At 37.1% G+C, this 26,099-nt stretch overlaps 1 protein-coding gene across 3 annotated transcripts in view; it reads right to left on the bottom strand.

Moving 5' to 3' along the window:
• Positions 1-26,099, bottom strand: part of LOC103268656 (zinc finger protein 248) — a 36,839-nt gene that overhangs the window by 7,792 nt on the left and 2,948 nt on the right. For all 3 annotated transcript variants that reach the window (XM_008066245.2, XM_021716674.1, XM_008066244.1), the window contains 2 exons: positions 720-846; positions 333-428 (listed from right to left, as the gene is read on the bottom strand). In XM_008066245.2, coding sequence (XP_008064436.1) covers positions 333-428; positions 720-846 — 223 coding nt within the window. The remainder of the gene's footprint in view (positions 1-332; positions 429-719; positions 847-26,099) is intronic.

Below are 26,099 nucleotides of genomic sequence, written 5' to 3'. Positions count from 1 at the left end.
AGACAATAGAGGGAAAGCAAATAACTGTAAAAGATAAAGAGAAACTAACAAAGAAAACATATCTAAGATGAAACCAACTAGGTTTAGATTATAGGTACAGGCAAATCATGCTAAAATGTCACAAAAAGAAAAGTATTTATGAGTAAGAGTGACATATGGAAAAATGATAAAGATAACAAAGAAATGGGCCAAATGTCCTTGATCATTTCCAAAGGTTTGGGAGTAAAAATAGAAATTTCTGAAAAACATTCCAAAGGTAACAAACCCTTTAACCAATGGCCTAAGTCCTAATTTCCTCTGGATTTCATCTGCCTTGAATTCACCTAACTCACCAGGGTGCCACTTGCTTGGGAATCCTTTCTCTAATATCCAGGGCTCTTCTCCTTGCTCTATCTTGAAGATCACCTCTGGCTTAGTAACGCAACACCCTGTTAAGAGAAAATAACACAGGACTGCGGTTAAATAGCTTGGCTTTGGGGACTCTGTAAAAACGATGGGAAAGAAAGGTATAGTTTTAGAAGCTGCTCAAAGAAGGTGCCCAAATAAGCCAATTCTTTAGGAGGCAAGAACATATACATATGGTGGCCAAAAGAGAGCCTAGTCATCTCAGAGACTGGAATCTCAAGCTTCAAATCAGAAAACCTCAGAGCATTTATATATTTCAGCAACTATGAAATGCATACTATTGGTAGCTACATCAAAAAAAAAAAATTCCTTACCTAGTGAGACAAGGTTGCTGTAATTTTCCAGGATCACATCTCTATACAGTATCTTCTGAGCAGAGTCTAGCAGATACCACTCTTCCTGGGTGAAGTCCACACATACATCCTTGAATGACACATGTTCCTGTAACAGTATATTCCTTTTTTATATAAAGTGGTCAGAACTAGATGTACACAGATGTAGAAAGAGTTAAGAGAACTAATCTCTATAGTGTTTGCTGAAAAATGACAGATAGGCTACCTCCCTTTACACTTTACTATACATAATATATAATAACACAAAATATTTAGCAAAAATTGAGTTTCTACTAAGGGCCTGGAACTGTCCTAGCTGCTGTATATAATACTGATGAAAACAGATAAACATAGTCCCTATTCTCAAAGTGCTTATGATAAAGAGATATACATATTAACATTTATTAAATTGGACACTGCAGCAACTAACACGAGTACAAAGTAGATTGGAGTTGCAGAGGAAATGTTAGCTTATTCATATTATCTTTTACTTTATCAAGTTAACTTTTAAAGAGGAAGTAAACCTTTCAGTTGCTAAAATAAATAACAGAATTTCAGTCAATATGGTGTAGGCCCTGGTCAAGTTAAGCACATGATTGATTAGAGTGACTAAAATCTATATGCCTATGAGAGCACCTGTACCAATTTTTCTGTTTTTAGACACAATATTTGGCATCTGGTAAAAAATTTCATGGTAATGAAGAGACAAGGACCAAGAAAAAAAAAAAAAACAGATAATAAAAGTAGATTAACAAGTGATCCAGATCCTGGAATTAACAAACAAGAACTTCAAAATGAATTATAATTAATATGTTCAATAAAGCAGAGGAAACCATGGACAAAATAAATGAGAAGACGGGAAAAGTTCAACACATATATGGTATGTGTTATACAGATAAAAGGGTTAATACAGCAAGCCTTAGACTGCTATTCTTTGAAAGGTCTGCTACAAGAGATCACCCTTGATTGGCATCTGGGATCTCAGAGTTCTCACCTTATCATTTTCTGGTAAGAATGGCTCACTGCAGCTAAATTGTTTGTGTAAGCAATATGGTTTATGCTAAATATGTGCATTCCTTCTGGATGTCTAGAATTTTGGTACACGATAGGCAGAGAGTTCCTATGTGAGCAGGCCCAGATAAAAGCTCTGAGTACCATGTGTCTATTGAGCTTTCCTGGTACACATTTCATATGTTTCCACATGTCATTGCTAGAGGATTTAAGTGCTTTCTGTGAGAGTCCACTGAGAAAATTTCTTAGGTATTGCTGATTTTGCTTTGTATCCTTGCATTATAATAAATCATAGCTATAAGTATGACTATATGCTGAAACACCCTAGGGAATCATTAAACCTAGGGATAGTTGGGAACATTTTACATATGTATACACAGAAACACACACACATATATAAACTAGGCATTCTAGAGTTGAACTATCCAATATCTGAAATTAAGAACTCGTTAGATAGGTTCAAAATTGTATTAGATATATTAGAGAAAGAAGATAATCTGAAACATGTATGCATTTAATAAAAGACCATTAAAATATATAAGGCAAAAATAGAACTTAAAGGAGAACTTAGAAATCTACATCATAGTTGGAGACTTCAATACCCTTCTGTCAGTAATGATGAATCAAGCAGGCTGAAAATCTGTAAGTATGCAGATGGCCTGAATAGCACTATCAATCAACTTGATCTAACATTATAGAATACTTCATCCTAAACAATAAATTATACATTCTATCATTCTATTCAAGTTCACATGGAACATTCAGAAACACAGACCATATTAAGGCAATAGACAGCATACAACATATGTTCTCAGACCACATGGAACACAAACCAATAAACAAGAGATAGCTTGAAAATCCCCCCAAATACTTATAAGCCAAACAACACATTTAATAATAACCTATAAGTCAAAGAAAAAGTCTCAAAGAAAAATTTTAAATGTTTTAAATAAAATATTACTTATTAAAATATGTAGGACACAGAGAAAGTAGTTAATAGAAGGGAATCTGTAGCATCAAATACAAAAGGCAAAAAGCACTTCCACAAAACAAAAAGACAAGCCACAAACTAGGATAAAATATTTGAAAAATACAAATTTAATAAAGGAGTTACATCCAAAATATAAAAAGGACTTTTAAAACTCAGTAAGAAAACAAATGACCCATTTGAACAATGGACAAAAGATCTGACTAGGCATGTCACCAAACACATACAGATAGCAAATAAATATACGAACAGATGCTCAATATCATTTGTCATTATGGAAACAAAAATGAGATACCATGACATTTATTAGAATAGCTAATAAAAAAATAAAATGTTAATTTCAGGTTTAGAGGCAGAACAGGAGTTCTGACTCACAGCTGCTAGGAATACAAAATGATACATTTTGAAGAATAGATTTACAGTTTTACAATTCTTGGTTGACAGGATTTTTTTTGTTTTTCCTTTTTATAGCACTTTAAAGATGTTATCCCACTGCCTTCTGCCCTTCATGGTGTCTTCAAGATCTGCTGCTTTTTATATGGCCTTTGACAGTTTGGTTACAATGTGCCGAAAAGGATCTTTTAAGTTTTTCTTACTTGGAGTTTGTTAAGCTTTTGGATGTAAGATTTGTGTCGTTCATAAAATTTGGGTAGTCTCTACTCATTATTTATTCAAATAATCTTTCTGCCCCTTTCCCTTTTCTTCTGAGACTCGAAGGTGTCTCACAGGTCCCTTAGGTTCTGTTTACATTTCTTCATTTTTTTTCTATTCTGCCCCTCATATTGGATTATTTCAATTGTTCTATCTTCCAGTTCACAATTCTCTCAGCTGCCTGCTCAAATGGGCTGTTAAACCCTCTAGTAAATGTTTTATTTTAGTCATTTTACCTTCCAGCTTTAGAATTTCTATTTGGTTTCTTTTTCTACTTTCTAACTCAGTTCATACATTGTTTTCATAGTTATTTGTCCTTTTTAGAGAATATTTAAGATAGTTTAAAGTCTTTGTCTAGTAAGTCCAATGTCTGGGCTTCCTCAAAGAAATTGTTTTCCTTTGAGAGAGGTCTACGTTCCTATGTCTTTGGATATGCTATAGTTCTTTTTGTTGCTGAAAATTGGACATCTGAATACTTTAATGTGGTAACTCTGGAAATCAGATTTTTACTGCCTTCCAGAGGTATTGCATCTTTTTACTCCTCAGGAAAATGAATGGAAGGATATACATAAGGCTTCTGGGTTTTTGGCAATGTTTTGTTTCTTTACTTGGGTGTTAGTTACACATTTGTACTTAGCTTGGGCATCTATGTTAACTGAACTCTTAGGATGTATTCATGTTTCTACATGCTTGTTTAATAGCACAGCAAACAAAATCTCTACAAAAATTTTTTTTAAAAATTAGCCAGGCATCATGATGCACACCTGTAGTCCAAGCTACTTAGGAGGCAGAGACCAGAAGGATCATCTGAGCCCAGAAGGTTGAGGCTGTGGTGAGCCATGATCATGCCCAATGCACACCAGCCTGGGTGACAGAGTGAGACCTGTCACCAAAAGAAAAATTTTTTTAAGTAAAAATTTAAGTGAAAATTTTAAACACTCATTGTGTATTAAGAAATTATTGTCAAATTGTGGTTATTATGACTATATTATGGTTTTCTTGAAGTTTCCTGAATCAATTTTTTTCTATATGTGGTTATATTTTGTGAATTTGAGTTTTTTTGGTTTTTTTTTGAATTGGAGTCTGTCTTTTGCCCAGGTTGAAGTGTATTGGCACACTCACAGCCATCCCAGCCATACCAAACATGTTGGGCTCTGGTGATCACTCCACTTCAGCCTTCAAGTAGCTTGGACTACAGGTGCATGCTATCACGCCCAGTTAATTTTTAAAAAAAGTTTATTGTAGAGATGAGGTCTCATCAAGTTGCCTGGGCTGGTCTTGAACCCACAGGCTCAGGCAATCCACTTGCCTCGGCCAGTGCTGGGATTACAGGCTGAGCCACCGAGCCTGGTCATGAATTTGATTTTTATTTATTTATTTATTTTTGAGTTGGAGTCTCACTCTGTCACACAAACTGGAGTGCAGTGGCCGCTCCCAGCCACCACAGCCTCAACCTGCTGGGGTCCAGCGATGCTTCCGCCTCAGCCTTCCGAGTAGCTGGAACTACAGGCACGTGCTATCACGCCCAGCTAACTTTGATTTATTATAGAGATGAGGTCTCGCCAAGTTGCCTAGGTGGGTCTCAAACTCGTGGGTTCAGACAATTCACTCACCTCAGCCTCCCAAAGGCAAGGGATTACAGGCTGAGCCACCGAGCCTGGCTGAATTTGATTTTTAAAAACTAGGTTCACTTATTCTATTTGTATTTTACTTTAGTGTTTGCTTTTTTCATGTTTAAATTTTATAGTTTGAACATGTGAAGCATTTAAATCATTCAAAAGTAAAAATTACATACAATGATAACTGTCAAATAAAGGGGTCTAGATGCATTAACATCAAACAGGCACTGAGGATACCCAACGCTCAGAGCTTGGTTTTTAAATAACAGTTCCTGTAAAAAGAAAAGTACTCCAAGAAAAAAGAACAGAGTCCGTGTCTGGGGCTGGGAGTTAAAGATAAGATGGTGTATCTCTCTTCTAATAGACAGCAACAATGTGTTCCAAGATTAATTGGGATGTACAGGATCGACCTTGAAGGAGTACCACTAACTAAATGGGAACAATATGAACATCAAAAAGAATAATAATGCATAAGACCAAAAAAAATATATATATATCTATGAGTCTGGAATGAGACCAGAAGAAAAGGGTATATGTGTGAGTGAGGGTGGGTAGGGGAAAAAAAAAAATTCAGCTAATAAATGTAGAACGAATTTAAAAATGTTAAAATAATAACTTTGCAACCACCAGTGCAAAGGTGATTCAGACAAGTACATCATCTTAGCATGAAATGAAAGGTTGCTGGGAACAATACCGTTGAAATGGAAACTCAATAACATAACCTTTGTAGCATTTCAGCCAATAATGTTTAACATGATACAATATGAAGATGTAATCAGACAAATTCAGATAGTCAAAACTCTGTAAAAATGTCATTTCAGGAAAGACAAAAAAGGCAGGATCTGTTTTACATTAGAGAAAACTAAAGGGCATGAGAATTGAACACAGTGTGACATCATTCACTGAAAACTGACTTGGAAAAAAATACACAAAGTAAATTTTATTTATTTATTTGATTCAAGGTCTCACTCTGTTGCCCAGGCTGGAGTGCAGCGGCATGATCATGGCTCACCACAACCTCCAACTCCTGAGCTCAAGTGCTCCTCCTGAATCAGTCTCCTGAGTAGCCAGGACTACATGCCACCATACCTGGTTAATTTTTATTTACTTTTGTATAGATGAGCTCTCAATATGTTGCCCAGGCTGGTCTTGAACTCCTGAACTCAAGTAATCCTCTTGCCTTGGCCTCTCAAAGTGCTAGGACTGCAAGCATAAGCCACCATGTCCAACCATAAAGTACATTTTTTGACATCTGGAGAAATTTCAATTTGTAGTGCACACACTAAACAATATTATCATCTCAATACACAGAAAACATCCTTGTTTGTAGCAGAAACTTGCTGAAGTGTCATGATGCTTACACAGCCTATTTTCAAAAGGTTCAGCACAAAGGTATGAAATAGATTTTAAAAAAGCAAACACAGTAATTAGTTAGCAACTGGTTAATCTAGGTGAAGAGTAGAAAAGCTCTCACTTTTCTCAACTTTTTTTTCCTCAACTTTTCTACAGACTTCAGATTATTTTAAGTAAAAATTGAGGGAGATATATTTAAAAGATTACTATATACATATACATATTTTGTGGCTATAGCTCCTCATCATAACTTCCTCCACTAACAACTTAGTTATTTCTTATTTTAAAATGCCTCATTTTGGGAAAATTTAAAGTACAGTGGATTTAGATAATTGTATGGATTACTACTAATTTTCTTAGCATGATAATGGTATTATGGTTAGGTAAGTAAATGTCTTTATTCTGAGGAATGCATACCAAAGTATTTAGGGGTAACGTTTTCTAATGCATATAACTTATTTTCAAATACATTTCAGAATAAAATGCATAAACAGAGAGGAAATAACACAAATAAGGAAAAATGTTAACTGCTGAATCTATATAAAAATTATACAGCTTTTTATTTTGTTAAAATGTCCTTATTGCATATTAAGAAAATGAGGCCTTATCTTTTAGAGATACTGATATATTTAAAATAAAATTATCTTGAATTTGCTTCAAAAAATATCAGCAGGAATGAGTGAAAGACAAAATGAAACAATACTAGCTCTGAGCTGTTAATTGCTGAAGCTGAGAATGGGCACATGGGGGTTAATATACTATTTTCTCACTTTTGTGTGAAGTTCGCAAATTTCCAAAATAAAAAGTTGAAAGAAGAATTGATATTTCTAGTCTGAGATACATATTTAACCTTCCTGACTCCAAAAATATCAGTGAAGAAATGCAAAGGAATAAATATAACTACAGCAAAATACTTTTGGCAGGGGACCTCCCAGCGGAAGAACTTTCAGTAATTTCTGAAAGATACAGAATAATAAGATCAAACAGAAGTCAGAGGCATGAAGTCCATTTCAAGCATAGCAGTGAATTTGGAGGTCTTCTGGGTCCTGGAGGGAAGTCTGCTACATTTCCCCCTATTTATGTTTCCTTAAGGATTTAACTATAATCCTTGAATCAGTGCTTCCACTGTGAGAGAGAATAACAGAGGACAGGTTTCTCATCAGCTGAGTGAATTCACATTAGCTACCTGTATTTATCACACTAGTTCTTCACTTTTAAATATGGATAGAAAACAAACTCTTGCCACATATTTGAGAAAAAACAATACCATAAAACATAATCACCAAGATGATTGCAAGTGAATGTTAAGAAACCAAAATCAGTATAGAAAAAAGAAAACTGAATATTAATATCTTCAAACATATTTCCAAGACAATTACGTCCATAAACTGAGAAAAGACTGCTATGAAATAAAGCCATCAGAGAGAAAGAAAGTACTAAAAAATTAAAAACATGATTCTGAATTGTAAAATTTAAAAAAAAAATTGTTTTTCTTTAAAGGACTTTAAAAAAAGGCACTTGGAAATAGAATGACTGTGGAAGGTAGTACAAAAAGGGAAATGAAAATGAAGATAAAGAAGTTGTGAAACATGGGTGACCAATTCTGGAGATGTAGTAACATTCTGGAAGAAACGCTAGGGGGCACAAAGAGGCTGAAAAAAAGGAAATAAGGGGGGGAAAGGATGATGATAATATAACTATGTGTATTTACTAAAATGTCTCTAAGAAGAAGAAATTTTTGAACTTCAAAAATAAAAATATATTCTTCAAGACATCAATACAAACAAATAGAACAAAAAACAATGGCTCTAAAGGAATACAAATCAATGCAAATGTCAGAATCTAACTTTGTATTTGTAGCACTAAGTGAGACAAGGAAGGAATAGCCAGGATGTCTGGACAAGAACCTGGATGGATCTTCTAGGCAAAGTTTCATTCATGAGAGAATCCCAAACAATCAGGCAGGAGGGGGACAAGATGGCGACCAGACAGGTAGGACTGTGAGAATCTTCACAAAAGTAAGTGTCCATAAAGACTCTCTGTGTGAGTAGGCGAGTGCTGGTGGGAGAGTGAAAGTCCATCTGGGAGGAGACTCGGGTTCATGCATCTGGGGACCCCTCTGAAGGTGACTGCAAGCCCCCATTGCCCTGAGATTGGAGCTGCGGGGTGCAAGATCATCTGCTGTTCGCAGGACTCTCCTGAGAGGAGCCTGCTGAATCCAGCTGATTCTCATCGCTTGGCACCTGGCCCACACCATCACCTGTTACAGCAAATCAGCTAGACACCAGGATCAGAGAAGATCAGAGAGAGCAGGAGAGGAGTCCCTTGCCTGGTGAAGAAACACCAACCCGTGGCCATTTTCTCTGTCCCAGGGCCAGGCAGAGACCTGCATTGCCCCACCCAGCTTTGCCCAGCCTCCAACGTGGGACCTAAGGTAATCGCATCAAACTGGGAGAGACAGAGGCCCCTCCCTCATGCTGGATCAGACACAGACAGGTCAGATCTGAGTGGCAGAGTTGACAGGCAGCAAGCCAGGTGAGTCCAGATCTGATCCACCCTCCTTTCACAGTAGGCCTGGGGCATATGACCCAAGGTGTGAGCAACCCTATCAGCCTATGCTGAGAGCTAGAGATCAGAGGTGAAAGGACGTTGAACTTGCAGGAACGACAATCAGAGCGAGTTTGGTTCCTTGTTTTTATTTTTTTGTCTGTTTGTTTTGGTCATTTATGTTTGCTTTTTTTTTTTTAGTTTTTTTTCCTCTCTTTCTGCTTCTGATAACATTTTCATACTTGCTTTGTTTCTGTTATTTTACTGATTTTTTTTTCTTTAGACTTCCTGTTTGTGTATGGGAAGAGTATATCAATAGGGAAGTTTTGGTTGGCTTGTTTGTTTGTATGATTGTATGTTTTCATTTTTTTTACTCTTTTCTGTCTTTGTGTCTCTCTCAATTAGTTAGTTGGTAAGTCTGTTTGTTTTCCCTCTTACTCTTCTCTCTCTCCACCTTCTTCTTCCCCCCCTCCTTCCTTGTTCCATTCTTTTCCTTTTTCTTACATCATTTTGCTTTCAGGGAGCAAACTTATACCCCCACTGCATGGAAAGATTGTAAGGCAGTGGGAAGTGGGTTCCAGGATGCCCATATACCTGTCAGTGGATACTGGGATCTGCAGATAGATTTTGAATCACAGCTCCACCCTCAATTAAATCTCAAAACTGCAAAAAGTACAGCCCCCAACCCACAGTCCAGCTTCAGAAATGAACAAAGCCAGAGGATCCACATAAGGAAGAATAGGAGATTCAGCAAACAGAAGTAAAAGCAACCTATCATCCCTGAACAACAGAATAAAAGAAGAGGAAAAAAAAAGGGGGGGGGGGAATCTACACAAATGAAGAAAAACCAAAAGAAGAATAAGGGTCTCACACAGACCCCTGGGAGGTCAGACACTGAGAAAACAGACTTTGAAATGCAAACAATGAAGAGCCCCCAGAATGACTGGTCTCAAACCACAAACCCAGATACCAAGACATTAATAGAGAGAATAAAAAGAATTGAGGAGAGACAAGAGGAAAACAGGAAGGAGTTTGATAACTGAGATAACAGCAGTAAAGAATACTGTGAATGAAATAAATAACAAACTGATAAGCACGGAAGGCAGAATTAGCCAAGCAGAAGAAAGAATCTCAGAGTTTGAGGACCAAAATATAGCACTAACCCAAACCATGAAAAGCAAAGAAAAGAAGCTTAAAAAGACAGAACAAAACCTTCAAGAGATGAGTGATTATTTCAAGAGGCCAAACCTAAGAGTAATTGGACTTCCTAAAGCAGAAAGAGAGACAGAGACCATCCTGGAACAAACATTCCATGAAGTTATTCAAGAAAACTTTTCTCAGCCGGGCTTGGTGGCTCAGCCTGTAATCCCAGCACTTTGGGAGGCTGAGGTGAGTGGATTGCATGAGCCCGCGGGTTCGAGACCCGCCTGGGCAACTTGGAGAGACTTCATCTCTACAATAAATCAAAAATTAGCTGGGCATGGTAGCGCCCGCCTGTAGTTCCAGCTACTTAGAAGGCTGAGGCGGGAGGATCACTGGAGCCCAGCAGCTTGAGGCTGCGGTGGCCGGGAGCGGCCACTACACTCCAGTCTGGGCAACAGAGTGAGACTCCAACTCAAAAAAAAAAAAAAAACAAAAACAAACAAAAAAAGAAAACTTTTCTCATCTCATCAGTGATGAGAAAATTCAAACACAAGAGATTCAGAGAACCCCAGTAAGACAACAATTGAGAGGACCAATTCCTAGACACATAGTAATTTGCCTAAACAAAGTAGGTATAAAAGAAAAAATTCTAAAGGCAGCAAGAGTAAAAGGTCAGACTACCTACAGGGAAGACCAATTAGAATAGTAGATTTATCTACAGAAACATTTCAGCCTAGGAGAGTTTGGAGCCCGATCTTCAAAGTTCTCAAAGATAAACAATTTTTAACCAAGTATAATACACCCAGCTAAGCTAAGCTTCATCAGTGAGGGAGAATTAAAATCTTCCTTAGACATTCAATCCATAAGAACTTACGCTGCCTCTAGACCACCTCTACAAGAAGTACTTAAGAAAGTATTAAACACAGAAGAAGGGGGAAAAAAGAACAACGTTCTTCACAAAAGTGCAGGAAAAAGATTGAAAACACACATGAATCAACCCCAAAATCCAAAGATTAAGATAACAAACAAACAGGAACAATAACTTTACAAGAACCTCATGACAGGGATAAACTCACACATTTCAATAATTAGCCTAAACATGAATGGACTAAATGCACCACTGAAAAGACAAAGAATGGAAAAATGGATAAAATATAAGGCAACAATATATAGTTTCCAAGAAACTCAACTCGCCAAAAAAGGACACTCACAGACTCAAAGTAAGAGGACGGGAAACAAAATTTCAGGCAAACGGAACACAAAAGAAAGCAGGAGTTGTGATCTTAATACCAGAAAAAATACCCTTTAAGCTATCAAAAATTGAAAAAGATAGAAAAGGTCACTATATAATGATAAAAGGTTCAATTCATCAGCAAGAAATATTGCCCCTAAACATATATGCACCCGACATAGGAGCACCAACTTTCATAAAGCAGCTTCTAGGCAAACTTAAAAAAGATATTGAGTCTAACACTATCATAGCTGGGGACTTTAATACCCCACTCACAACCCTAGACAGATCAAGACAAAAAATCAGCAAGGAGATTCGGAACCTCAGTGTGACTCTTGACCAAATGGTCTTAATTGATACCTACAGAACACTCCACCCAAAGACCACAGAGTATACATTCTACTCATCACCAAATGGAACGTACTCTAAGATTAACCACATCACTGGTCATAAATCAAGCATTGACAAATTTCATAAGATTGAAATTTTGCCATGCACCTTCTCAGACCATAGTGGAATAAAAATAAATATCAACACTAACAAAGTTTCCCCCAAACCCACAAAGACATGGACACTAAACAGCACAATGCTAAGCAACTCCTGGGTCAACATGGAAATCAAAACAGAGATTAAAAGATACCTGGAAACAAATGAAAATGAAGAAACATCTTACCAAAATCTTTGGGATGGCATGAAAGCAGTAGTAAGAGGGGAACTCATATCTCTACAAACACACATGAAGAAAATGGAAAGATCACAAGTTAACAGCCTAACAAGTCACCTAAGGAAGCTGGAAAACAAGACCATCAAAACCCTAACTTCAGCAGAAAAACTCAGATCACCAAAATAAAAACCCAAATCTGGGACACAGAAGACAAAAAGATAATACAAAAAATCAATGAAACAAAAAGCTGGCTCTTTGAAAGGATAAACAAGATTGATGGTCCCCTAGGTAGACTGACGAAGAAAAAGAGAGACAAAATCCTAATAAACACAGTAAAGAAACACAAAAGATGAAGTCACAACTGACCCTGAAGAAATACAAAAGATTATTAGAGAGTACTATGTACACTTGGATGGAAACAAACTTGAAAACCTAAAGGAATGGAGGACTTTCTGACATCACACAACCTCCCCAAGCTGAAACAAGAAATCAAGACCATAAACAGACCAATAACAATCTAGGAAATTGATTATTTCATAAGAAAACTACCTACAAAAAAAGCCCTGGACCAGATGGCTTTCCAGCAGAATTCTACAAAACATACAAGGAGGAATTGATACCAATCCTACTGAAAGTATTCCAGGTGATTGAGAAAGACAGAACTCTCCCCAAATCATAAGAAGCTAACATCACATTGATACCTAAGCCGGGTAAAGATCCAACAAAGAAAGAGAACTACCGGCCGATATTTTTGATGAACATAGATGCTAAAATTCTCAACAAGATTCTAACAAACTGGATTCAACAACACATCTCAAAAATCATCCACCACGACCAAGTAGGCTTCAACCCCAGGATGCAAGGCTAGTTCAACATTCACAAGACCATAAACATAACTAAATACATCAACAGATGTAAAAACAAAAACCACATGATCTATCATTAGATGCAGAAAAAACTTTTGATAAAATCCAGCACCCCTTCCTGATAAAAACCCTCAAACATCTAGACATAGATGGAACGTACATCAAAATAGTAAGAACCATCTACGAGAAACCCACAGCCAGCATATTGCTAAACAGACAGAAATTGAAACCATTTCCCCTGGAAACTGGAACGACAAGGATGTCCACTCTCACCCCTCCTGTTCAACAGTTTTGGAAGTCCTAGCTAGAGAAGGTGATGAGGGGTAACCAAATAGGAAAAGAGGAAGTTAAGTTATCCCTTTCTGCAGACAACATGATTCTATACTTCAAAAACCCAAGAGAATCTGTCAAAAACCTCTTTGCCCTGATAAAAGGATGTTGGCAAAGTCTCAGGGTATAAAATAAATGTTCTAAAGTCAGTCACATTCCTTTACACCAACAATAAACAAACAGAAACCCAAATAAAAAGCACAATTCCATTCACAGTAGCCACACAAAAAATGAAATACCTTGGCATCTTCCTAACCAGAGACATGAAAGATCTTTACAATGAAAACCACAAAACACTGCTCAAAGAAATCAAAGATGACACAAACAAGTGGAAAAATATCCCATGCTCATGGATTGGGAGAATCAACATTGTTAAGATGTCCATTCTACCTAAGGCAATCTACAGATTTAACGCAGTACCCATCAAATTACCAGCAACATTCTTCTCAGACCTAGAAACAACAATACAGGAATTCATATGGAAACATAAATGATCACGAATAGCCAAAACAATCCTCAGCAAAAAGAAACAAAACAAAACAAACAAAAAAACAAAGCTGAAGGTTTCATACTCTCAGACTTTAAACTTTATTATAAAGCTACAATAATCAAAACAGCCTGGTATTGTTACAAGAACAGGCATATAGACCAATGGAATAGAACTGAAATTCCCGAAGCAAAGCCTCAATTTCTCAACCTTTGACAAAGGTTCAATTTCTCTATCTTTGACAAAGCCTCCACCACCAACCACTGGGGAGAGGAGAACCTGTTCAGTAAATGGTGCTGGGAAAACTGGCAGACCACATGCAGAAGATTGAAACAGGACCCCTACCTATCCCCATACACAAAAATCAACTCTAAATGGATCAGAGAACTAAATGTAAAACCTTAAACTATTGGAACTTTAGAAAATGCAGGAGACACCCTTATGGAAACTGGAACTGGCAACCAATTCCTGATCAAAACCCCAAATGCCCATGCTATAAGAGATAAGATAGACAAGTGGGACCTCATCAAGCTGACAAGCTTCTGCAAAGTCAAAGAGACCATCAAGAGAGCAGGGAGACAGCCCAGAGACTGGGAAATAATATTTACCAACTCTGTCTGACAAAGGCCTAACATCTAGGATCTAAAAGGAACTCAAACATGCTGAAAAGAAAAAAATAAACAGCCCCACTACAAAGTGGGCAAAAGATATGAATTGACAGTTCTCAAAAAAAGACATACAAGTAGCCAAGAGATACATGAAAAAATGTTCAGCCTCACTAGTCATCAAAGAAATGCAAATTAACACCACACTGAGATACCACCTAACTCCAGTCAGACTGGCCATCATCAATAACTCAAAAAATAACAGATGCTGGAGAGGACGTGGCAAAAAGGGAACACTTCTACACTGTTGGTGGGAGTGTAAAATAGTACAGTCTCTGTGGAAAACAGTGTGGTGATTCCTAAAAATTCTCAAAATCGACCTTCCATATGACCCTGCAATTCCCCTACTAGGAATTTATCTGGAAGAACTCAAATCACTCTATAAAAAAGATACCTGCACAGGTATGTTTATCACAGCATTGTTCCCAATAGCAAGAACCTGGAATCAACCATACTGTCCATCAAAAGAAGACTGGATTAAAAAATGTGGTACATATACATGATGGAATACTACGCAGCCATAAAAAAGAACAAAATCATGAACTTTGCAGCAACCTGGATGGACTCAGAGTCAATAATACTGAGTGATCTTTCACAGAAACAAAAAACTGAGTATCACATGTTCTCACTCATAAGTGGACCTTAAACAACTATTGTAATACTATAAGAAAAGGATTGACAGTGGAAAACTGTGGGGAGTGCGGGGGGTAGGATGGTAGGGAGGTGGGATTGGCAGTAGTGGGAATCTTCCTGGGGAAGGGGGGACACGCCTCATCAACAAGGGTACCTGTATAATGAATATCTGTATACCTAACCCTGAATTATACCCCACAATTTTAAAATAAAAAAATTTAAAAGTTAAAAAAAGATGATATTTAAATGGCTAACAACCGTATGAAAAGATGTTCAACATCACTAATCATTAGAGAAATACAAATCAAAATCACAATAACATATCACATCATTCCCATTTGACTAGTATCAAAAAATAAAAATAAAAACCAGAAAATAACACATGTTGGTGATGATGTAAAGAACGAAGGACAAAATTATGAACTTTGCAGTAACTTGGATGGACTTAAGACTATAATACTAAATGATCTATCACAGAAAAAAAGAACCAAGTATCACATGTTATTCATAAGCAGTCCTTGAACAACTATTGTAATACTATAAGAAAGGGATTGGCAGCAGTGTGAAACTGCCAGGGGAGGAGGGGGCACACCTCATCAGCAAGGGTACCTGCATGATAAACATTTGTATACCTAACCCTGTGTTGTACCCTACATATGTAAAAAAAAAAAAGACATCCAGGCAGGCAAAGCCCTAGAGAGCATACCACCCTTATAAAAAACAAACAAACAAAAAAAAACCCCTTAAACTAAAACAAAAAACTATCAAAATAACAAAAAATAACATTACATTAAAAAAACAGTATTCATATGGCATACAAGTTATGGTGCTGAACAAATATGAGATAAACTGGCTTCTGGAAAAGTCACAGCAGATGACTGTGGAGTTTAAGTAGATTTCTTCTCAGAGCTGTGAAAGATATGCTTATGTAGCTCAGAACAAAGCTGGATGGCCTCATGTTAGTTTTAAAGAATATGTAAACCAAGTTTTTATGTCCAAGCTAAAACACCACATATGGCACTACCACTCCAACTGAGCAGCTATAGCAGGGCATTAAAGTTTGCCAGTAAGCAAGCTGAAATGAGATAATGCAACAAGCAATGGTTAACAAAGCACTTCAGGTTTCTTTTCTTCTGTCCCAAATTCCCAGCTTAGGGGAAACTTAAATTCCTTACATACCAAATAGTTCTCACAATCTAAGTGAGCAATTTAAAATATAGCAACTTTTTTAGAACAGTTTGCAATTCAACAAGATTTAGTAAGATATAAATCATAATTGCTAGATAAACTAACGACTAGATTAAGTAAGATTATAAAGAATACTAAATTCAGGCAAAGGATGATATTTGCTGACAAACATAGCTGAATGCATCTTGTCAATAAATATTTTAACCTTAAACTCAGTATCTTGATGAGATTCCTATCAAAATCCCAAGAAGGACTTTTATAGGCATAGATAGGTATATTATAAAATTTATATAGAAGGCACAGGTCCTAAGAATAGCTAAAGCAATTATGAGCAAGATGAATAAAGTGAAAGTAATCACTGTACAATATTAAGGGTTACTATATAGTTACAGTAATGAAAACAGTAGGGTATTGGCAGAGGGATAAACACACAGTCAAATCCAACACAGAAGAGAACCCAGAAACAGACCCATACAAATAGTAATTTCTGACAAAGGTACAAAAGCAGTTCTTTGGAATTTTCATAAATTTTTTCTTTAAAAAACACATGCAATTGCTTATTAACATTAATAAATTTCACAAAGTTATTATTATTATTTTTTTGAGTTGGAGTCTCATTCCATCGCCCAGGCTGGAGTGCAGTGGCACACTCCCAGTTACCACAGCCTCGACCTGCTGGACTCCGGTGATCTTCTGCCTCAGCATTCCAAGTAGCCAGAACTACAGGCATGCAGTACCACAACTGGCTAATTTTTTTGATTTATTGTAGAGATGAGGTCTTGCGAAGTTGCCTGGGTGGGTCTCAAATCCACAGGCTCAGGCAATCCATTCACCTCGATCTCCCAAAGTGCTGGGATTACAGGCTGAGCCACCAAGCCCAGCCTTACAAAGTTATTAGTACATAGTGAAACTTTAATCATTATTTACATTTTAAGAAAATGCTTCTCATTGTTAAAACTTGTTATAGCCATTTTCAGGGACCTTAATGACTTCAAAGTTCTTAAGGTTTGTAACATTGCTTTACACTGCCAGCTTTTTAAGTGTTTCTGCACTAACATATTCAGATAAGCAGATCATAAATTTCAATTAAAACTTCAATGAGATTATCACAAAAAAGTTTTCAACAAATGGTACTGGGACAATTGTACATTCAGAGGCAAAAACTGAGCCTCAACCTAAACTTCATAACTTATACAAAAATTAACTCTAATAAATGAACATAAAACTATACATTTTTAGGGAAAAAAATAGGAGAAAATCTTTGGGACACAGGGCTAGACAAAAGTTTTTAGACTTGATAACAAAAGCATAACCCATAACAGGAAATATTGGTAAAATGGACCTCATCAAAATAAAAAAACTTTTGCTTTGAGAAACACCCTATAAAGATGATACTTGCAAACCACAAATATGACAAAGGATTACTATCTAGAAAATATAAAGAACTCTTAAAATTCAACAAGTAGCCGGACTTGGTGGCTCAGCCTGTAATCCCGCACCTTTGGGAGGCTGAGGTGAGTGGATTGCCTGAGCCCGCGGGTTTGAGACCCGCCTGGGCAGCAAGACCTCATCTCTACAATCAATCAAAAAATCAGCCGGGCATGGTAGCGTGCGCCTGTAATTCCAGCTACCTGGAAGGCTGAGGCGGAAGGATCGCCGGAGCCCAGCAGGTCGAGGCTGCGGTGGCTGGGAGCGGCGACTGCACTCCAGTCTGGGCGACAGAGTGAGACTCCAGCTCAAAACAAACAAAAAAAACAACAAAAACTCAACAAGTACCTGTAAGATGATCACTTATCTACCTAATATTGAATTGTATTACACATCTTACAAAAAATAAATAAATAAATAAATAATCCAATTAGAAAATGGTAATGTGGGAGACCAGAAATATGCCACCCCACAACATAAAGGATTGTTGCGCTGAAGGCAATTAAGAAGCAGATACAAGAAAGCTCTCTATCCTCCTTCTATGTAAAAGTGGAACATAGATTTACACAAACCATACCCTGCCTCCCTGTCTATCAGGGATAACAAAAGTAAATTACTGACTACAACTTGAAATCCTATAATCCTGGAGATAGCACCACAGGAATCCATATTAACAAGCTTCACAAACTATGCTTTATCAGTCATTTATTTGCCTTCCTACAAGTTGCCATCCCTGGAGACTCCAAGCCCTTTTTCTTTGCCTTATCACTTTTTAAAAAGTTACTGTTCTTCATTGAAGATGTTCTATAAGCTGAAATTAAAAGGTACTTCTTTGAGAGTTACACATTCTCTGTTTCCCATGTATAGGCAATATACATGTTACTAAACTTTGTTTTGTTTTTTCTTTTGTTAAACTATCTCTTGTTACAGGGGCCCATTCCAACCAAGAACCTATCAGGGTTCAAGAAAAAGAACTTACCGCCGGGCTCGGTGGCTCGGCCTGTAATCCCGTGCCTTTGGGAGGCTGAGGTGAGTGGATTGCCTGAGCCCGCAGGTTCACGACCCACCTGGGCAACTTGGCGAGACCTCATCTCTACAATAAATCAAAAAAAATTAACTGGATGTGGTAGCATGTGCCTGTAGTTCCAGCTACTTGGAAGGCTGAGGCAGAAGGATTGCCGGAGTCCAACAGGTCGAGGCTGCGGTGGCTGGGAGCGGTCACTGCACTCTAGTCTGGGCGACAGAGTGAGATTCCAACTCAAAAAAAAAAAAAAAAAAAGAACTTACTATTCTTCCTCTACAGTTCAGACATGAAGAATTATTTCAATGAAGAGAATATACAGATGGCAAATAAACAAAAATATTTTCATGAAAATACCACAATGAGAGATCATGACCATAGAGATAATATCCATCAGAATGGCCAAAACAAAAACAGCAATACCAAATGATGGCAAAGATAGAAACTGGATCATGTGTACATTAGTTAGTGGAAATGTAAAAAGGTATGTTCACAACAGCTTTATTTATTTTTTTTCATGAGTTGGAGTCTCACTCTGTCGCCCAGACTGGAGTGCAGTGGCCACTCCCAGGCACCGCAGCCTCGGCCTGCTGGGCTCCGGCGATCCTTCCGCCTCAGTCTTCCGAGTAGCCGGAATTACAGGCATGCGCCACCACGCCTGGCTGATTTTTTGATTTATTGTAGAGATGAGGTCTCGCTGCCCAGGCCCGCGGGCTCAGGCAATCCACTCACCTCAGCCTCCCAAAGGCGCGGGATTACAGGCTGAGCCACCGAGCACGGCTCCAGCTTTATTTTTAATAGCCCCAAACTGGAAATAACCCAGATGTCCTTCAACAGGTTAATTATCAAATTGAAGTACAGCCATATCCTAGAATACTACTTAGTAATAAAAAGGAATGAACTACTGATATACAACCTAGATGAACCACCAGGGAATTACAGAGTAAAAAAAGCTATTTTCAAAAGTTTACATACTGTATGATTCCTTTTCCATAATATTCTTTAAAGGACAGAAACAGGGTGTTAGAGTTGCCAGGGTATGGAGGCCAAACCAACTTTATCTTGCATATTAATCTGCCATGCTTGACTTCTGATTAACCCCAGCTCTGGGAAGACCTTTAAGATTTTCCATTAAGCTATACTTCCTTGTGTAAGAGCAGGTATTTGCCATAAATCTTGCCCTTATGTCAAACAACCTTAATGTTATTATACTTCAGTTGTCTTGCACATCCCTTTTGAATCACCTATGGCATATAAGCCCTGGGTCTGGGGGGTAATGGCAAAGGGATCCACCATCCTATCTTACCACTGCCTGAGACACAGACATGAATTCTGTTTGTAAGTCCCTATTAAACTGACATATCCAATTTCTCTCTTTCTGAGAAACTGGGTATGTCAGCCTCTTTCTTTGACCTTTCAATCTCCTTGGACTTTAGGGGTAGGTTTGCATAGAACAGCACACCATGGAACAGATTTAGGAAGTTGTAAGGATGAGGGTGGGGAATGACAGAGACAGGATGGAGGTAGGCGTGGCTATATAAGGGAAACAAGTGATATTTATGGTAATAAAACAGTTTTGTATCTTTACTGTGGATACACGAATCTAAGTGATTAAAAACTATATATAACTAACTACATACTCTCACATGCATTCACAAATAAGTGCATATAAAACTGGAGAAATTTAAATAAGATTGATGGATTGTATCAATGTCAATATCCTGGTTGATACTGTACTACAGTTCTGCAAGATGTTACTGGGAAAAACTGTATAAAGGGTATATAGAATCTATTATTTCTTACAAATACATGTGAATCTTCAACTATCTCACAATAAAAAGTTTAATTAACTTTGGGGAGGTGAATCTCCTCTTTCTCTCTCCAATTTACTTTCTAAATAAACTATATTTTCCAATCTAAATTCTGTGCAATTCTTTGCACCTTTTGGGTGGCAAAGGATTACAGACACCAGACCCTCGCGAGTCTGACCTAACGTTTTGGAGGTCTTGCTGGGATTCTGGTACCTAACAATTTTTATGTAGTAAAAAATTTTTGTTATGGAGAATATTCAACTATCTCACAATAAAAAGTTTAATTTGAAAAAGCTCTAAGGATTATTAAAATAGCCATTTTCATTTATTCTTCAGTCAGCTGCCTGCTCTTATTCTTTGCCCACTATTCAACTTTCTTTTTAATAGATTTCATTTATCCTATTTGCATGATATTTAATATATATTGAAATATTTAACATATTTATTATATAGTATTAATATATTTAATATTAACATTGATCTCTTTAATATATCAAAAAACTTTTAAATGGTCATATAATTTTCTCAACTTTTAATTTACATTTTACACTTGGACCACGAAATTCTTCTTAACATATATATACATATATTTTTGAAGGGACCAAGATGGAGTTGATATAACCAATAAGTAGACATTTTAATGTTGCTTAGTTTTGTCATGTTTTGCTAGCAGTTCACTTTAACTTGCCCTCTAATCACTAGTGAAGGACAGACCAATTTATCAGAGGTAGCTATTGATAATTGTTTTATAACCCCTCACCAGCTTGTCTTGTACTAATTAGCTTTTCTATTTCAAGTATTTGCATGCACCCATATGACTCAATTTAACCTAATCAGCCCTTTGTGACCTTCAAGACACACCCCATCAACATGGTAACAGTCATGTGACTACCTCACCCATCTGCCTGCCATCGATCACCTAATATCAGTACCCGCGCTCACCTACTCCCTTATGATGATGTAAAAAAGATCACCACCCAAGCACTTTAATGACCTGCCCCCATCAAAGGGAAGGTTTAAAAGCAATCAACTTTAAGCAGCCATTTGCCATTGCTTTATTAAACTCTAGTCTGACCACATGGCTCTTTGAGCTATGGTCATCACTTTTCCTAGCTTTGGCCCCCTCCCCTACTTTGGGAAGGTGAATCTCCTCTTTTTCTTTCCAATTTACTTTCTAAATAAACTGTATTTTCCAATCTAACCTCTGTGCAATTCTTTGCATCTTTTGTGTGGCAACAGATTACAGACACCAGAGCCCTGCAGATCTGACCTAACATTTTGGAGGTCCTGCAGGGATTCTGGTACCTAACAACTTTTATGTGGTAAAAACTTTTTGCTATGGAGAAAAAGTCAATACCCAACATATGTAAGAAAACTGAGACATGCGGTATGGAGAAGAATTTTAATTTCTCTGTGTTAAAAACAGTGGTTGGCCAACCTCGGTGGCTCAGCCTGTAATCCCAGTACTTTGGGAGGCTGAGGCGAGTGGATTGCCTGAGGAGCCCATGGGTTCAAGACCCACCTGGGCAACCTGATGAGACCGCATCTCTACGATAAATAAATAAATAAATTAGCCAGGCATGGTAGCACGCACCTGTAGTTCTGGCTACTTGGAAGGCTGAGGCGGAAGGATCACCGGAGCCCAGCAGGTAGAGGCTGCGGTGGCCGGGAGCATACCACCACTGCAATCCAGGCTGGGCAAGGGAGTAAGACTCCAAGTCAAAAAACAAAAAACAGTTGTTTCAGCCTGACTTCTTGGTTGTATCCTAAAGCTTTTGTTCAGGCTTCTCTGATTTCAAGATGTAGTTTAAGTTTCTTGTTGAGGTCACTGCTTTCTTTTTAACAGTGCCTTGAGAAAAAATAGTTCATTCTAAATAGAAAATTATAATATTTAAAATAAAAGAATATAAAATGTATATACTGTTTCTGCATGGAATTTACATTTTTGAACATTTTCAAATGACTTTATAATTTGTTGAGGTAATAAATTTCCCTGTCCATACTACAGGTTAGAGATGGATAACCTGTGAGCCCATGCTGAGACAACAGATATAAGTATTGGGAAAGATGGGTACTGTAAAATTGGGAAAGAATTTATGTTAATTTGACTAAGGCATACTATAGCTATAAAGCAAAACCTGAAAAATGGAGGTAAAACATGCTAATAAAGATCAAATATTCAAAACTAAAAATACATATTTAAAGTAATGTAATGTCATTTCTATAGCCTAGTTCTTGTTATTAGCAGAGAAGGCAGGACAATCTTAATTTTAAAAGTTAAATTCATAAGAAAAAATAATTTCTTGACTATTATTGAACAGATATAAGGATTGAAATAACTTGACTATTATTGAACAGATATAAGGATTGAGAGAAAATAGTCAATGAAATAATTCAATAATAGTTAAGAAAGTCTTGGAAGAAAAAACAAGAGAGAATTTTATGAAAACAAATAGATCAGTAGGACAAAAGACAGGACCCAGAAATGAATCCAAGCATACGAGGGGGGACCCCCCCCAAAAATTGAATTGTCTTTGGATGGTAGGCCCCTGGAAGTACACTTGAAATTTGTTCCTCTGGATCAAATGGTCAAACAAAGTTTTTATCTGGAAGTTTTGAGAAGGTTGTGTCATGATTTGTAGAGGAAACATCTCAAATTGTGGCAAATAGGTGACTAGTTCCTCCGCCATGACAATACACCTCCCCACATGGCGCTGAATGTTCAGCAGTTTCTGACCAAAAACGGAACGATCCCCATACCCCACCCTCCCTATTTACCTGATCTCACCCTAAGCAAGTTTTTTTAGTTTCCCAGATGAAAATGTCCTCAAAGGAAAACGTTTTGTCGATGTGAAAGAGATAAAACAAGAAATGATACAAGCACTAAAAGATATCAAAATTGATGAATTCAAAAACTGTTCTGAGCTGTGGAAAAAACAGCTCAACAAGTGTATTGCATCAAAAAGAGAGTACTTTGAAGGTGACTGAAATTTAAATATGTAAGATTAAATACACAATTTTTTATACACTTTTTTTGAATCTTCCCTTGTATATAATGTACTAATAGGTGATGAAAATACAACTTCAGTTTAATTTAAAAAGGATACTACATTTTAATAATTGGTGTGAAATATATAATTGGTTTCTGGAAGAAAACATTTAGAACGACACTGCATGCCATGTGAAAATATATCTGAGGGAAGTTCTACTTCTAAAAATGAGAGGTTTAGGACTAACCACCCTCTGGCCTGTTCATCATTCATACACATGTACTGAGAACTAGAAACAAATTTTAATGTTTTTAAGTCTCTTTTAACATATCAAAATCTAACTGAACAGTGAAGAAGTACAGTATCAAATTTGGAAGGAGACCTAGAAAGGCAAGTCTAACATTTAAGGCATCTGTTGATTCCACAAGAACTACTAAGAGTTCGAGAAGCTAAGAACTGTTGACAGACTCACTCATGTGACTCCAGAAACAAAAATTGGAGTTGAGAGCCTAAAGATTATGGTTTGGGACCAGAAGAACTGAAGGGTGACTGAGTTACATATTCCAGTCCTAGGAATTTATTGTATTGTAAGAAAATCACTCAGAATGGCTGACACCCTTAGCTGTCTGCTAGAAAAATATGTAAACCCTCCCTGGAAGAAGATATTCACATCCTAAGCTTCAAAGTCCTGCTATAGTAAATAAAAATAAACCGGTACCAAATAAATAAGGACACACAATTGAAAATAAGGAGAAATCTCATACAATAGAAAGAGACAACAAAGGATCTATTTAATGGACCTATATGACCTTAAAACCAGGCAAAGAATTGAAAGAAAAAACACTTGTGTATTCTGCAACTGAATACTCAAAAACAAACTTTCCCACAAAATCTTGATGGGAAAAAAACTCTAAGGAAAAATAAGGACGGAATTTGTCACCAAAAGATCTGCACAGTAAGAACTAATAAATGAAGTTCTTTGGGCTGAAGGCAAATGATTATAGATGAAGCATGGAACTGCAAGAAGGAAGAGGAGCACAGGAAAGGACAAATATCTAAGTAAATATAAAAGCCTATTGACTGTCTAGCCACAATACTAAAGATGTCTTGTGAGGTTTAAAGTACATAGGGAAGAAACATATAACAATAGGACACAGGATAGGAGGTAGTACATGCAGTGATACTGTGATAATTTAATTTTTAAGTTCTCACATACCAACGTAAACTTCAAATGGATTAAATATTTAAACACAAAATACATACAAGTATTACACATAGGCAGATGATTTACAGTCATGAAATGAAAAGGACTTTTAAAACTATGTCTCCATGTGCTATAAGTCCAAAGTCATACAGAAAAGATTAATAAACTAGAAAACAAAAATAACCAAATATTTCCACATAAGGAAAAACACCATGAACAATTATCAAAAAACAAATGATATATGCTCCAAAAAATAATGGTTTGCAACTCATATAATAAGCAAGCGCTGTTGTCTCTAATAATAAAGGGGTAACTAGAAACTGGGGACAAAAAGACCAGAAATCCAAGAGAAATAGGCAAAATATATTAACAGTAAGCTCGCAGAAAAATAAGTATAAGACACTATTAGACACATAAAAAGATATCCAACCACACTCAGTGAAGAAAACTGCAAAAACGAACTATATGAAATACCACTTTTTAATCTAACAGTTGTCCAAATCCAAAAGGTGAACCACATATTCTGTGGAAGAAACTGTAAAGAAATAAGGACTCTCATGAATTACCAATGGGAAAACAAAATGATACTATCTCTAGGACAGGCAGTCCCACTGTGCTGATCATGTTCTGAGAATTCATCTAATACAAAAACCTATACATACAGTTATAAATGTACAAAATTATTTATTACAGCATGGTTCGCAACAGCAAAAGGTTGGAAGTAGTTTAATAAACTATGAACATCTACACTTGAATTACCATGTAATTGTGACAAAGAGAGAAGATATCATCCATGTCCTGTCACAGAAATTCCTAGAACATGCTGCTAAGTGAAAAATAAAGAACGGAAAAGAGAGCATGAGCTTGCTACTTGAAGGTGGTTCCTTGAACAGCATCAGTTGGGAATTTATTAGAACTTCAGAATTAAGGGCCCCCGTACATATCTACTAAATCAGAATCGGCAAGTTAACAAGACACCAGGGATGCACAAGCACATCTAAGTTTGAGAAGCCCTAAGAATAACAGGTTTTAAGTAAATGGAGGGGTCAAATAAGAATATACATACATATTTTCCTTTTTTTTTTTTTTTTCGAGTTGGAGTCTCACTCCGTCGCCCAGGCTGAAGTGCAGTGGCACACTCACGGCCACCTCAGCGTCAACCAGCTAGGCTCAGGTGATCTTTCCGCCTCAGTCTTTCAAGAAGCCAGAACTACAGGTGCGTGCTGTCACGTCCGGCTAATTTTTTAATTGCCCAGGCTGTTCTTGAACCCGTAGGCTCAGGCAATTCCCTCACCTCAGCCTCCCCAAGTGCTGGGATTACAGGCTTGAGCCAACACGCCCAGGCCATATTTTCTTTTAACTGGATAAACAAACACTGGGAAGATAAACAAGAAACTAGAAAAAAAATCTGTAGTCAGTAGGGTGACCATAGTTTGTCTAGAACTGTCCCCGATACATGCCAATTGTCCCAGCATAATTATTTATAGAACTTCTTTCACTCTCAGTGAAAATATTTCAGTTTGGTTGATAAA

This window comes from Carlito syrichta, unplaced genomic scaffold (genome assembly GCF_000164805.1).
Source record: "Carlito syrichta isolate Samal-C Ts95f unplaced genomic scaffold, Tarsius_syrichta-2.0.1 Scaffold308870, whole genome shotgun sequence".
Classification (NCBI taxonomy): domain Eukaryota; kingdom Metazoa; phylum Chordata; class Mammalia; order Primates; family Tarsiidae; genus Carlito; species Carlito syrichta.
This window is presented reverse-complemented; position numbering and strand designations above follow the sequence as displayed.